The 14,911-nt window shown below is 39.8% G+C and overlaps 1 protein-coding gene across 4 annotated transcripts in view; it reads left to right on the forward strand.

Annotated features, from left to right (window-relative positions):
• LOC105830546 (synaptogenesis protein syg-2) overlaps positions 1-14,911 on the forward strand; it is a 43,114-nt gene that overhangs the window by 13,917 nt on the left and 14,286 nt on the right. The window contains exon 1 of one of the 4 annotated variants that reach the window (XM_012669926.3): positions 7,117-9,220. The exons of 1 other annotated variant lie outside the window; for it this stretch is intronic. In XM_012669926.3, the coding sequence (XP_012525380.1) occupies positions 9,115-9,220 (106 nt within the window). In that variant the 5' untranslated portion in view covers positions 7,117-9,114. Of the gene's footprint in view, positions 1-7,116; positions 9,221-9,744; positions 11,260-14,911 lie in introns of those variants that run through there. 2 more of the 4 variants (XM_012669927.3, XM_012669928.3) reach the window with 2 other exon arrangements.

Genomic DNA, 14,911 nt, shown 5'->3' on the forward strand with positions numbered 1-14,911 from the left:
TAATTTTCGTGGCCCGCATAAGGACGATTAATCTTCTAGGAAATCGAGAAGGCGTAACCCGTGCCGTGAATATCTACATAAGTAGCTGTACGCCGTACACGGACGTCGAGTAGCGCGAGCTCTCGTCACGGGCAATTCCGTTGATATTATTTGTTAAGCGCCCTTGTCGGACGTCGCCCGGGCGAGCGGCTTGAAGGATGCGTTTCTGAATACCATATCAAAAATCCATTTCTACGTCTGTCTCGCGTTTCGAGAGCTTAACGTTCGGAAGAAACGGCATTAGCCCGTTTTCTTTTTGCGTGCGCGCGGCAACACTTCGATATTATGTGCGGTTCCACTTGGCGATAGGAAAAAAAAAAGAGAGAAAAAAAAACAAGAGGCAAGAAGCACGTTTTAGTGGCTAGCCTTCAAGGAGCCTCGAGAGTGGATCCGTCCGAATCTCTCGAAACGATCGCGAACTTTTCTCTCTTTTTCGGGACTCTCCTCGCCGAGAGCGGAAAAATTCCCGAGCGTAAGAAGCGGGCAAACATCCCTCAAATGAATTCCGCCGGGATGCATGTAACCCGATTAAAAAAGTGCTGCGATCGACGTTTACCTCGCAAACGATGGAAACGTATATTCGATTTCACCGCGGAATATGTTACACCTGACGTATTCGCCGACGTTAGCAATGACATCTCGTAGATCGTGCCGACTCAATAACGGCTTTATTTCACCTTGACAAACGTTCGTGGAGCGCGGCGAGATAAAGCGGCCCACCCACCCCGGGGATCACCTATAAATTACGCCGGCGCAATTCGTAACAATTACGTCGCTCGTCCGGTAATTCTATTATTTATACCCTAAGAAGGGCTATCCGCGGACCTCATCCATACGCCGCGGGGGAACGCGGGGAAGGAGGAGGGGGAATATTGATCTGCCTTTTCTTCGGGCGCTCGCTTATCGCCCGCTGCGAGAGACGCACGTGCGTGTAACCGCATTCGACCGTCTATCGGGCGTGTATGGAGCGGCGAAAGGGATCGTTTATGGGGGCCAGCTGGAGCTCGGAGTCGAGCGAGGGGATGTGTCGAGCGACCGCCTGACTGTAACGTCGCGAGCAAATAGATGCACCGCCCGACGATAGGATCGCATCGCGACGATAGACATCGGGACGAATGATGGTCGAATCCCGTCAATGAATCGTGAGATAAGCGTCACGTGACGCTGGGTAATCGCGATAGCAAGCGGCGTGAACCATTAATTGAAATGCTATTAAACGAATATTGGCGTGCAGTGCCGACGACAAAGGACTAATAAAAAAGTATCGTATATCGGGATCTATTAGATACGTCAATTTGTGACTAATATATCATACAATAGAGGAAGATTGTTGAAAGCGTGTCGATCGCCTAAATCATCCCTCACTAACATTTTATATTTAATGTGAGCAACATTTAGTGACAAAAGTATGAAATAAATGAGTACGGATAAAAATTTAATTGAAACGAGGTGTTTTATACCTCGTTTTTGTGCTAACGTTTTAAAAAATCAGGTATAATTAATGTTAATTTTTGATCAATTTATGTAGTTGATAATAATGAGATCATGCAATTTTACATTAAATTTTTATATTTGTATAAAAGAAGATTTACATTGTAGAATATATTCTATTCATTATATATACATATTAGAGCAATTATAAAGATTAATCGATATTTTTATAAACTTTATTAAGTTTTCTACAGTTAAAAAATTTTGTACTACTGAAAACTGTATTATAATAAATAATATTAATATAAGATTGATAAATGATAAAAATTAAATAGTAAAAATTAAATAATTAGTATGAACAAAGATATGTTAATTACAAAACTAAATTCAAGTTTTTAAATTATTAACAAAATAGATATTATATCAATGATTTTTTGTTTTTAATTAGTTTAATTCACACGTTGTTACTATCTAAATTGTATTTTGCAGCATGTTGCAAAAAGACTTGTAATAAGTCAATTTTATTATTAAAAAATTAGCATTATAAAAAGCAACATAAAACTACAATTTCTAATATTTATCTGCGTACAAATTAATAGCATAAATGGGAAATATAATTAAAAAAATAACTTAAATGTAAACGCACTCGATAACTCCTACTTATATCGTACAATTTTATTGATATACAATATTATCAATTGCAATATTTTTTAATGTCATGCATCTCGCGATTTTTCAGCTTTTAATTAAATCATATATTTCTGATTGCATCGTTATCTCGGTTTACAAGAGCGTATTTAATTCCTGTATTATTTTCCTAACAGCTGACAGCGTATATATGTTCTTTTTCAAATGTAGACTAAAAAAAATAATCAGTTAATAAAAGTGATTATTTGTTAAGGCACACAAGTGGACAGAAGATACAGATAAAAGTTTCAAGAGTCCTCTAGACGTTTGCATTAGACTACACCGCGTTCGCGTTCACTTCATCTGCGTATAAACAAATCGATGGCGAGACGAGGCGAGAGTTTGTCCGGCTAAATAAACTCTGGGTCTGATGAAAAATAATGTTAAAATCACCGTCAAAGTGAAACCCGCTATTTCCACCGCGGCAGCGAAACAATCTTTCCGTTCATCGAATTAATAGTGCAGATATTTGTTCTTCTGCAATTACCATTATTATTTTTATCATTTATTTAGTCTCTTTTCAAAAGATTGTGTAACGAGAATTCGGCAATATATGAGAATATCGTTTATCAGGACTGCTGATAATTTCTAGAATTCACGTATTATTATAGAGAAAAGTCGCGAATATTTGTAAAGCAGCTGGCGTAAGCTTTTTAAAGCAGCATTTCTTCTTTGTCAAAAACATTGCATTAGATTAATATTAATAAAAACATGATCTGTTTTGATTTAAAAAAACCATAATTTATACATTTACGGCTTCTTTTCTATACAAAATCTATGAATAAATCTAAACTAATTTAACTTTTATATATAGTCACGCTATATGTTGTGGAACAGCATAAGCTATTTGTACAATTGATAAAAAAATGTTTTACATCAAAGTAAAAGGTCCATAAGTATACATTGATTTATAAATATTTTACAAATGATTCATATTAAAGAAAAAGAAACGGAGAAAATGTAGCCTATTATGCTAATTTTAGGATCCAACTTTTCAAACTGTTAATTTTTTGTCGTGAAAATTGACTATTACAAAATGAAAAACAATATTACTCATTACAAATTATTTAAAAAACTGTATCATCTGACAGAAAACACTTTCTAGTTTACGTTTATGTTTTCAAAGTCTATGTTTATTTTTATTACTTATTTAAGAAATATTATCAAAGAAATAAAAATGGAATGCTAGTAATCTTCCTCCAATAATCGTAACAATAAAATTAGATTAATTTAATAGAAATATCTGAAACATCAAGTCCTTATTCTAAAAGCGCATTTCAGCTTTATTTTTACATCGTTAAGATATATTTATAAAATTACTCTTTTAAACCTTCGACCTTTCCGCTCCTAATTACATTTAGCTATTTCCAATATGTTAACGTCGTTACTCGTTTCATTAACGACACACTACGCGTTGACGATTACGCAATTTGCAGCACTTTTCCGGGTAATCACTTACAGGGCATTGAGCTCGAGGCAGAGGCAGCAGGCCGGCCGGTGAAAAGTGCTCCTCTCTCGTGCTATGTCGCGCGTATTTACGCGGGTGCGGAGATGAAAGGGAGGGAGAGAAAGCGGGAGCACGGGAGGAGGGTTGCCACACGGCATCCAGCGAGGGAGAGCTCGAACGGAACGGCCGCGGGGAAACGCTCGAAATAGAGAACGGCTGCGGAACCGAGGTGCCGGGGCTAGAAAAATTTTTACGGCCGCTTGTAAAAACCGCGTGCGGCCCTGCGCCGCTGCTGCTTACTCCTACTACTTGTTTCGCAGCGACGAAATTTGAACGGAAGCAACGGAGAGAAGCGTGCATTTTATTTATAGGCAGTTTACGCTGGCGGAAACGCACGCGTGCAAACGCGAAAGCGTGAGGCGCGAAGCGCTGGAGGACAACGCGAAAATTCTCATTTCTCGCGGGCGTTTCTGCTTGGCAGAACTCGCGGCGCAAATGCGTCTAGGAAATTCGCCTAATGAGCCTGCCGCCACGGTGAGTAATGGGTAGCGGCAATAATAGCGACCGGGGGAGCGCGTTAGTAGTAATAATAATAATAATAATAATAATAGTCACTCTACACACCGCGAGATGCGTTCGCTAAGTTTGGATACGCATTTGCGGGCTTGCTTCACTTGGAAAGTGGTTAAATTGAAATTAAGGATTTGTCTCTCGTTTCAGGAGCCGCGATAGGAATAACAAACGAATCTCGAATCTCGCTCTAAGGGGACGAGATATTTTCGGGCTGCAAAATACAAAGCGTGACGAACAGGAATTCGTGGCACTCCGGAGGATATGACGCGCTCGTAGAAATAGGAAACTCCTAGTAAACAATTTAATAAATGGCGTAGTACAATTTCGGTGTATTAAAGTAATGGAAAATGTATACTCTCTAAATCACAATCAATGAAAATGCACTGACTTTCGGTGATATACTTACAATCATTTACTGATTATCAATCGGTGAAATAAATACATTGATCTATCAGTTACTATTCACTAATTCTGAAGTGAATATTACTGAAAGACAGTGATTATTCAATTATAAGTATGCCACTGTGAATCAGTAAATATCCACTGATTACGATTTAGATTTAGAGAGTAGAGGATGAACAAAATAATGTAAAAATTTTGAAGATGCACTACCTTTTTTTATAATCTACTATTTGTCTTTAAATATTTATCCTTGCAAGCTCGTACAATGTTTGAATAATCATCACAATATTTGAATAGAAACGTTGTACTTTTAGCTGAACAATTTCAATTGATTACACAAATAATGCTGGAAAAATAAATTCGCTTTTTATCCTATTTTTTAAAATTGCGCTCTGCTCTTCAAAACTTCGGCGTTTTTCCCGGCCAGTGTGCGCCGACTTCAAATCATCGAGTTATTACGAACAGTTTTGAACAACAGAAAACAGATTTTTCTCCTCCAATTTTTTTTCCTATTTTTCTACCAGGAGCTGGTAGTAATTCATACCGTCTATACAAGAATTTTATTTGCAAGAATCGTCTTCAGACAGCAAACGTTAAACCTGGCAGAGCGTGTGAAATATTTTTAACCGACAGGAAATATGTTTATAAAAACCCCGCGAGACTCCGGAATGCACTCACGACGATCGAAAGATCGGCGGGTGCATTCTTATACGAGAATTTTGTTTTCGAGATCGATGAGTCGCTCTCCGGGAGAAAGAGAGAGAGAGAGAAAGTAAAACATCAGGTCCGCCTGATCCAGCGGCGCGGAGGATTTCAGAGAATGCCTTTCCCGCTGTAAAAGCAAAAACAGAGAGCGCGACTCCGGTGAACGCGCAGGAAATCGTGGCACGCGTGAAAACTGCCCCGGCGCGCAACAATGGGGGAGGGAGGGGGACCGCCCTTGAGCAAACAACAAGCAGAGTTCGACGGCACCGCGGCTGGTCCTTTCAGAGAATGTAAGCATTCCCTGACCCTCGTCTCCGCTCCGTGGAGCCCAATGGTCTCCGCTCTACCCTCCCGACCGGCCAGCCCGAGAGATCGTTGTAAGCCGCGATGTTTCCGAGAGCCCCTCCGGTCCGGCCTCTCGGGCGTCGCGTAATCGTCCGTACGATGACACGCCAGAAACGCCACCCCTGTACATTTATTCCGGCGCACCAAACTCGGCGCTCAGGGGGGGGGGGGCGAGGAAGGGATGGTTGCCCTTCCGCGTGACGGAGATGGAGACGCGCGCGCGCGCGGTGCGGCGGAGCGGAACGCCGGCCGCGCGCCGTACACGCGGTATTTCGATATTATACCTTCGTAACCGGGAATTGTTCGGCAGAATTTCGACGGTGATTCAATTCGCGATGCACACATCGCGCGCGGATACGCGTGGCCTACGGAGACAGTGAGCATATGTTTCTCGCGCCGACTGTCTAGCGCGCTGTCGCGCGTTGTCGGCCAAGCGCGTAGGTCGTTTTCAATTGTATAAAGCGGCGAAATTCAAACTCGCGGCGGAATCGCGCAGAATTCACTAATTTATTTGCGGTAACTCGCGTTGGAATCTGATATATCTGGCTACCGGCGATATATCTGTAATGCCCGCCGTCATTCCACTTGGAAAATGAACGGCTCGAATGAAGTTGTCATCCTGAATTCTATTATCCGTTGTAACTATTTTAAGGAGACCTTCTTCGAAAATGTCGTATGGAAGACTTACACATGTTAATTTAATTACAATTGTATCATTTTCACCCATATTCCGGGCGTAAAAATAGAGACAAATGCAGCTTGTGATAGCAAATTCGGAGAATTAGAACGAGTTTAAATATAACCCGCGACTGAACGGAATAAAATTTGTTATTTTATCTGCGATGCATAATACATGAAACATTACAAAATTGTGGAATAAGCGAAGTGCGTACGCGCGCGCGCGTGTACATGTGTATATATATATATATATATGTATCAGGACACGCATGTACATCGCACGTAAAGTTAAATTATGAATTTCGCTGTCCCACATTCTATCGCGAATTACAAGTGGACCCGTTGCAAAAAGTTAAAGAACAAAGTTAGTTAAATGTTCGGCACGCCTCGCGAAAACCAATGAAAATTGCAGCGACACCTCGCGCACAGCGTAACGCACGCAGACAAGCGCCTCGTTTTAGCGTCCTCGCTTCTACAAAAGGTGTTACTCACTACGGCATTTGCATGCGTTACTCTTATTTAGCATTACTCCCACGTTCGCGCGCAAATGCACCTACATGCACTGGATCCGGGCGGGTGATGTGAGCGTGCGGTTCCACTCGTGTGTGTGTGTGTGTGCACCGAAGGCGTGCGCGCGCGCGTGTGCGCGCGTTCCACGCGCGTGTAGATGCATGCCCGCGTTTCAGAAAGAGAGACAAGAGAGAGACGGACGTACGTGCGTGCGTGCGTGCGTGCGTGAAGCGGAGCGCGTTAGTGCGTGTGCCGCGCGCGCGAGAAGGGCGAGGGTGTCCCCTGGTAGGGGAAGCTAAACGCGTGTGTCTTTGGTTTTGGTTTTAGTTTCGTGGCAGTCGCTGCCGACGACGACGACGACGATCGCACGCGATCGCATCGACGACGACGACGACAAACCCCTCCGATCTCGCCGAGAAACGCGAGAACACGACGCGCCTTATCACACGCCGGTGTCGTTTTTTCTCCCCCGATTAAATCGACTCGTAGCGCGCGCTCGCACGACCGCGAGATCACGCGCCTCCTCCGCGCGCGGGTACCCAGCTGCAAGCAGGGCTGGAAACTAAATCCGAGAGTACGTGTCCCTGATAGCACTCCCCGAGCCCGTGTGTGCACACTGTGTGTGTCTATATGTGGTGTGAGAATAATCCTGAGAGATAAAGATTTATTCGTGTCGCGGAGCACCACGCCTGCTCCGTTCACCCCGTTCGAGACACTCGAATAGAATTTACGCGGTTCTATGTGAGATTTAAATCCCACCTCGTGTCTATCGCGAGTGCGGTGTACCGTCGGACGGACCGCGAGTACTCTTCCCCCTCGAGCGCCGTTTTACGCAAGTGCCGCTTTGCGACTGACGCGGAACGAATTGTTGTTTTTTTTTTCTTCTTAAAAAGACAGAAGCACTAATTATATTGGACCATCCGATATCCTACGTTCGAAAGATACCCGGCTCCCGTTCTGGTCTTCATTCAGTTTGAAACACTCTATTAATAATCGATGTATTATCGACGTATATTCTATGTGAAGGTGTTCCCGATTTCTCGTGACATTAAGTTCAAGACATTCTCTCGACAGGGAGACAGTCGTACGGACGGAGATAACCGTTGCCGTTGTTTAAAGAAGTGTGAAACTGATGCGCGATAGTGCCACCTGACCGCGTCTCTAAATTAAACCGCGCGGCGCGCAAAAGGAGGACCACCTACCAAGAATAACGTCAGTGGCGAGAGGTGAGGGGGAGTCGGTGGTAAAAAGCGGCGCGCAAAAGGCACGCGGCCGAGCCTCGGGATCAAAGTTGAAATTCTTCGAGAGGTGGCGGCGAGGGTGGCGAAGGAAGACGCGTATACGATCAGAGGAAGTCAAAGCGAACGAAGAGAAGGAGGACGACGACGATCGGGTCGAATGCCGTGAAAGGCGGGAGAACTTTCGACGAAAGAAGAAAGGGAGAGAGAGAAAAAAAAGGGGAACGACTGGTTTTGTTAATCAAAAGATTTCGAGACACGCGTCCAGCCTAACAACGAGCGAGGGGAGGTAGAGAAGGGGGAGGAGACGAACGTGAAAGAACTCGTCGGAGTACGTGAATTGTGTCACTGGCGCCTGTGCTTTTTGTCACCGCCGAGTGAATAGAGCTGACGAAGAATAAGGATCCATCCTTGAATAAATGAATGAATATTATTGAAGTGAATGTCGTCGAATGCAAATATGTTTGCGGAAGAACAGTAATGTTAAGGAAGAACGCGGAAAGAAACTAAAAATCGTTTTTCGTGACAATTAAACAAGTGTTGCTGCGAGAGGGTGTGAAGAAAATACAGACACTCTCCTTCAGATTCTAATTGTTATATTTTGAAGTGAGAGACGTAAAAGAAAGGGGGGATTCAGCCATAGACGGTATATATCGTGTGTTACAAATAATAAAAAATAAATATTATTTATTAATATATAACTATATATTTCTAAGTAAAATATAAATTAAAAAAAAATAAAAATTACATACGCGAAGACTTTGAGAGCAGCGTTATACTGAGAGCGTTAAGAACGATCGAGTCGAGAATGCCTGGATTCTCGGAGTCCTTCGAGTGGTCGCGATCGATCGAGGAAGCGGCGGCACGATCGAAATCGTTCACGGATCCGCGTTCGCCTCGCGGGGAGGATTGTCGCTGAATCAACCTCCCCCCGCGGTCGAAGACTCAATTCGCAATCGATTGAGAGATCGAATGCTGCTCCCCGTGACGGGAAAACGTATTCGACGTGTTGAGTGCAGCCATCGTGACACCTGAGCCTCGGCACAAGACAATATCGAAATGCACTGCGCATCGGGATACATGTTTCTGACGAGCCTGCTGATGGTGCTAAGGACTCACCGAATGGGCGCGGCTGCGGAGGAGTCGTTGGAGTTTCACAACAAAGGTATGTCTTGTGTGCCAATCGGGATCGAGTTTCCATGTCTCGAAACGCACTGGAATTTTTTTCTAATAGGCCAGCCTATACGGCGGTATTTTATATCCCGTTGTTCCCGGATTACGCTAAAAGTCAGTAGATGCTCGTGACACCCTGCGTGATTGCGTCTATTTTTGACCGTCAGCCATCATCTTCGGTACAAGACGAAGGTATGCAAGCGCCTTAGCCCTCGTTGCCCGAAACTGTCAGAAGATTGACATCTAATTAGCAGGTCAGATCCATCAGCAAGGCTATTAACGTGGTATTCGCTTGAAGTTCAACGCGCCCTCCAAGTTTACATTTAGCTACGTTTACACGCTAACCCGTTGACTTCGGGTCGACATCATGTGGGAGTGAAACAAACTACTTTGGTAAACTTCAATCATTTTCGACTACGTATTTTGCTACTTTTACAATATTTTATTTATCGAGAGAGAGAGAGAGAGAGAGAGAGAGAGAGAGAGAGAGAGAGAGAGAGAGAGAGAGAGAGAGAGAGAGAGAGAAAGAGAAGCAAAGTTACCAAACAAAAGATTCGTATAATAATTCAAACTTTAATTTGATTATTAACCTTAACGAGTAGTTTTTATAATAATTGTATATATATATGTATATAATTATAATTATTAAAAAAAAATAAAAGAAGAGAGTAAATGATTTCAAAATCTAGGAAATTATTCTCTTTCAATAACATTACATTCCGAACAATTTTGTTCTGGAAAGAATCAAATGGAAAACAGAAAATATAAATAGGTAGTAAATATACCATTTTCAGCAAGACCTAAACAAATCCAGAATTTTTTATTTTTGTTCGATAAATTCTTCAAAATATTAATCGTAAAACCTTTGTTCGTATATCATATGCTCAAAGAAAAATTATCATATTTATATTATAAAAGATATATAAAGAGTTTCTTAAGAATAACTTAATGAGAATTTTGTAAATAAAAAGTAAAACATTTTTTGCTTTATATTTTGAATATCTCCTTCTTTACCTTTTGTCATTATTAATATTATTAAAAAGTTAAATATAAAATATATTAAATGATAAATAGGTAATAAATGTAAAATTCCTGCAAGAATAGAACAAATCCAGATATTTTTTGAGTTTCTTTTTAAATAGCTTCGCAAAGTTATTGAAGACTACAATTTTGTTTTTATACCTATTATATATCGGAAGAACAATTACCATGTATGTACAATAAACTGTTTCAAGATAAGTTTTCTCTTTCCTGAAAATTTAACTTTTTGGACTTGACTGATTTTTGTAAAAAATCCGTTAAATTGCAAAGTTAACAATAGTCAATGTGACATTTTAGTTATCATTAAAAAAAAAAAAGGATTAAAAAGAAGATATCGAGTAAAAAGGACCGTTAACGATTCTGAAACATACATTTTTACATAATTTGTGACGTGCCTTGATACTTTTTGATCATCATAACCGGAAAGATTTAAATAAACCCGCAGGCCCGCATGTAGCCTACCGGCGTTTTAGCGTTCGTAAAATTCATCGTTCAATCAAAGCATCGTTTGTGTGGTTCAATCTCTAACATCATGAACATGATTCGCCGTTTCCTGTTTATATCGTTGCGATACGATATTTCAATTCGCACGGAAGGAAACAGATAAAACGTGACACTCGCGGACGAGCCGGACTTACACACGTGAAAAATTTAATTAGTCGTGTCGCGAGGTACAGTCTGGTGAGTGCGGTAATGGCTATGCCGCGGCCGGTGGACAGGTAGACAAAAATTGAAACAGCCGTCTGAAATAGACGTCGCCAGTTTAATTTGGCGAGACTGCCGACGTTCGCCAGTAAGCCAGAATAATTACGTTATTAGTCTCCGCGAATTGCAGACACTCTCGGAAAATCGTCGGGACAGCAGGGTCGCAAAAAAAAAAGAATATCACGTGGAATCCGGAAGGACCGCCTCGGTAAAATGTGTAACAAGTGAATTTAAATGAATTTTTGTGGTTTCGACACAGCCAGAGTAACATTCGTCAGCGTTTAGGTAATTCTTGCAGTTGTTTACGTAATTATTTAACGGGAAACGAAAAATTTTTAGCAACACAAATACGGAAATAACATTACTTTGTATTACAGCAGGTTTTTTTTAAGTACATAGTATTTCTTTAAATATCTCAGTCGAAATTAAACGCGAGAGCGACATCGTGGAAAATTTCAATCCGGGTAATAAAATAAAAACGTCGACGACTCGCTAATGCTCTTTCCCAGCTTTAATTGCATAAAGGTGTACTAATACAGCAGAAAAAAGTAAAACCGCAGTGTGTTAAGATAATGAGCGGCATAATGCGCGACCACATTATGACGATTAAAACAAAGCAATCGCACGCGATTTGTCTATCCGCGAATTATATCCGCGATACGATAACGTGCACGACAGGATTCTGCCACGTGGAAAACAGTCAATCGAAAGTAGGAAGCGCCAAAACGTCGAGTGGATATTTCCGTCGGCGTTCCGTCTCCTTGAATACCGCGCGAGAGAAACGCGGGAATTCGGATCGTTTCGATTCCGACGGCGAATGAAATTCGCGCGACTTTATTTTCAGCGAGTGGAAAGAAACCGGCGTGTCTTTGGCTCCGTTACTGTGAACCGTGATCATTCATATATGCAATGTACGACTGAAGGAATCGCTACGAATTGCGAATTAACGTTGCCAACAAACACGACGTATACTCATAAATTTCGTGATGCTGTTGCAGCAGCGACAGATATGAAAAATGCAGCATTCCATCAAAATATACTATGGAAAGTGTAGTTGAATGTATACAGAAATACAGGTATTCCTCTACTTACGTCGGAGTCACGCTCCGAGACTTCCATCGTAAATCGAATTGATCGAATAGCATGTACATTTTATATAAATAAAATATATTTGCAAAACAAATTACCATTAAAATGTTATTTACTTACAAATAATATTATTACAAAAATAATTATGAACCTCTATTTATAAATTAGAACAATTTTTTTATCATATCATTTTTAGAATATTTGCTATAAAAATTTAATGTTTATTTTAAACAGATTAATTTCACGTGATTAGATTAAAATACTATTTCTTTCTAAAAATACAACTTTTAATATAATATTTATTATTATAAAATGAATATTTAATTTAAAAAACCTTTAATTAGTATTACAAAGCAAATATTCCGAATCAGTTTTGTTATAATTTGCTATTTAATTTTTAATGAATAGTATAGGTCATAAGTCTGAAAGTTTGTAAGTCGAGGAAATTCTGTATGTATAAAAGTATGTTAAAATTTGAATGTGAAACCCTGAGTTTTATAATGTGATAATTTACAATGTCGATCGTTTGATCATTTACCTACGTGAAGGATGATGAAATCTCGTCATTTATCATTGCACTCACATATTGCAAGAACTTTTACATGTTTGTCTAACAGTAAACGTCATGCGCAACGACCCGTTGTGAAAGCAACATTTTCTACGAAATGAAAACACATAAACCACTGCAGCGTGCTTTTCCGCACTCGGGAGATCACCCTTGCGTCGTTGCATCCAACAACTCTCTCGATATAACGCATGTTAATCTCCTGATGCACAGTTCAATTTGCATCTTATCTGTATGATATGCGTGACATGATAGAGCAATGAGCGATTTTTACATAAAAGATTAAATCAGATTTTACGTAAAATAATTTTAAAGTTACTCCAACAAAAAACAAATATTCTAAAGCATAAAATAGTGATGGTTTATTTATATTGTTTAATAATTAATTATGCTTAAAATTTAGCAATTTATAACATTTATATTATTAATGTCAAAATTTATATAAAAGGATAAAATGGATAGAAAGATATTTGAATTTCGCGAAATATTAAGTATAAATTATATTTTCAAAATGCTATGCTTAATTAATGCACATGCATTGTTGCGAACATGATTATCAGAAATGATAAAATAGAAGTAAGATAATTCCCTGTAAAATAAAAAAGGAGCCTTTGTGCCTATATTCCGAAGCATTATTCGCGATACATTATTTTCAATGTCTAATTGAAAGCGTAATTAACGTAGTCCGCGCGAATTGCGTTTTATAAATATTTTGCAGTATGATACATCGCGGCCGCTGCATTGTTATTTAATATTCATAGTCGCTTAGTCTTTATTGATTCGAGTAATCGTTGATTCATCAAACAAGACTCGCCGCTGTAATTAATTGCAACGCGTTTTGACATTTGTCCAACCGCTTATACTGATCCTAAACTCGTGCGTTGTTGCGCGTGACACATGTCGCCGGCGTTATGGACATGTATACACGATATCCACGAAAATTGTACGGAAGATAGAGATAATATATACAGACACACGAAATATGTACGGTGCGGCATAATTGAAATAGTTAATAGTTTGAATCTATACCATTCGTTAATATCCGACTATCGAAATGATTGGCGATCTCGTAATGATTAAAACGGATTATTATTTGGCGGATATACGCGATTGGGATTATGAAAAGAATTTTCATTTTTTAATCGACATAACTGCAAATCCGCGAGAGATTGAACGATTAATTCCATGAGATTATTCATGGAATTCGGCTATAAATCGAATGCCGTAAGTGTTATATGTGCATTCTGTGAGGGATAAAATTGCAAACTGTTATCGTTCTTGTCGACACTGATCAGGAAATAATATCGTCAGTGGGTTTAAGGTGGTCAAGGGTCGAAGGATAAAATAGCGAGGTGGAACATGTAGAAAGGGTTGCCCTTTGAAAGCAGAACTGGCTTGTCTAATATAATGAGGGAACCACGCGGGATACGTAGGTCAGAATATTGGTGAAATTATCATACAAAGTGGTCAAAGCTATAACCCGGTATACCCTCCTTTTCCATCCCTGGGCCGACCCTTGGGAAGGACAGCTCGCGGGGAGGTCAAAAGGAACAGAAGGTGGTCGACCGAGAATATCGACATAATTGTTGGGTTGCGTGTGGCTCGTTATTTTGAAATAGATCCGGATAATTTAGGTAGGTGGCCACATGCTCTTCGTATAAATAATTACCGAGCATCGAAATGAGATACGTTGCCTATTTCTCAAACAAGAATTTCTAATCGTTTCGGCCTCCATAACTCTGTATCGATTTAAATTCGATAAATCATGCTTTCAAATCGCTCGTCGTTATTATTACTATCGTTAATCATTTTATATTTTAGATAAAATTTTTGTTCTTATGTGCACGTAATACTTATATTTCCAATTTATCATGCAATATTTGAATATAATTAACAAATTACCATATTATTATTTCTTGTATTAATAATAGTGAATGGATTATTTCTGACTTTTTAAAGTATATTAAGTTGGCTGAGCCATATCATCAGAACACATCGATTTCTACATTGGAATTATTTGTTAATTTTTTTATCACCAAAGGCTAGCAAATAATTAGCAAATAATTCTTATATTAATGATTTTTTAATTTGGTTAATGTATATAGGTTTTTTTCTATTGGCTAGATGGCTCAGCCAGCTTAATATACCTGACTGTTTATCTAAATCTAAAGTTTTTATTAAAAATTTTTATTTTAAGTATTGTCTTCTTTTCTCTCAATTTTTTCATACAAGTCCTATGCTTTTTGTGTTATTTTCCTGAGATCAGTGAGTTTTCTTTTCTAC

The sequence above is a fragment of the Monomorium pharaonis genome, chromosome 1 (assembly GCF_013373865.1).
Source record: "Monomorium pharaonis isolate MP-MQ-018 chromosome 1, ASM1337386v2, whole genome shotgun sequence".
NCBI lineage: Eukaryota > Metazoa > Arthropoda > Insecta > Hymenoptera > Formicidae > Monomorium > Monomorium pharaonis.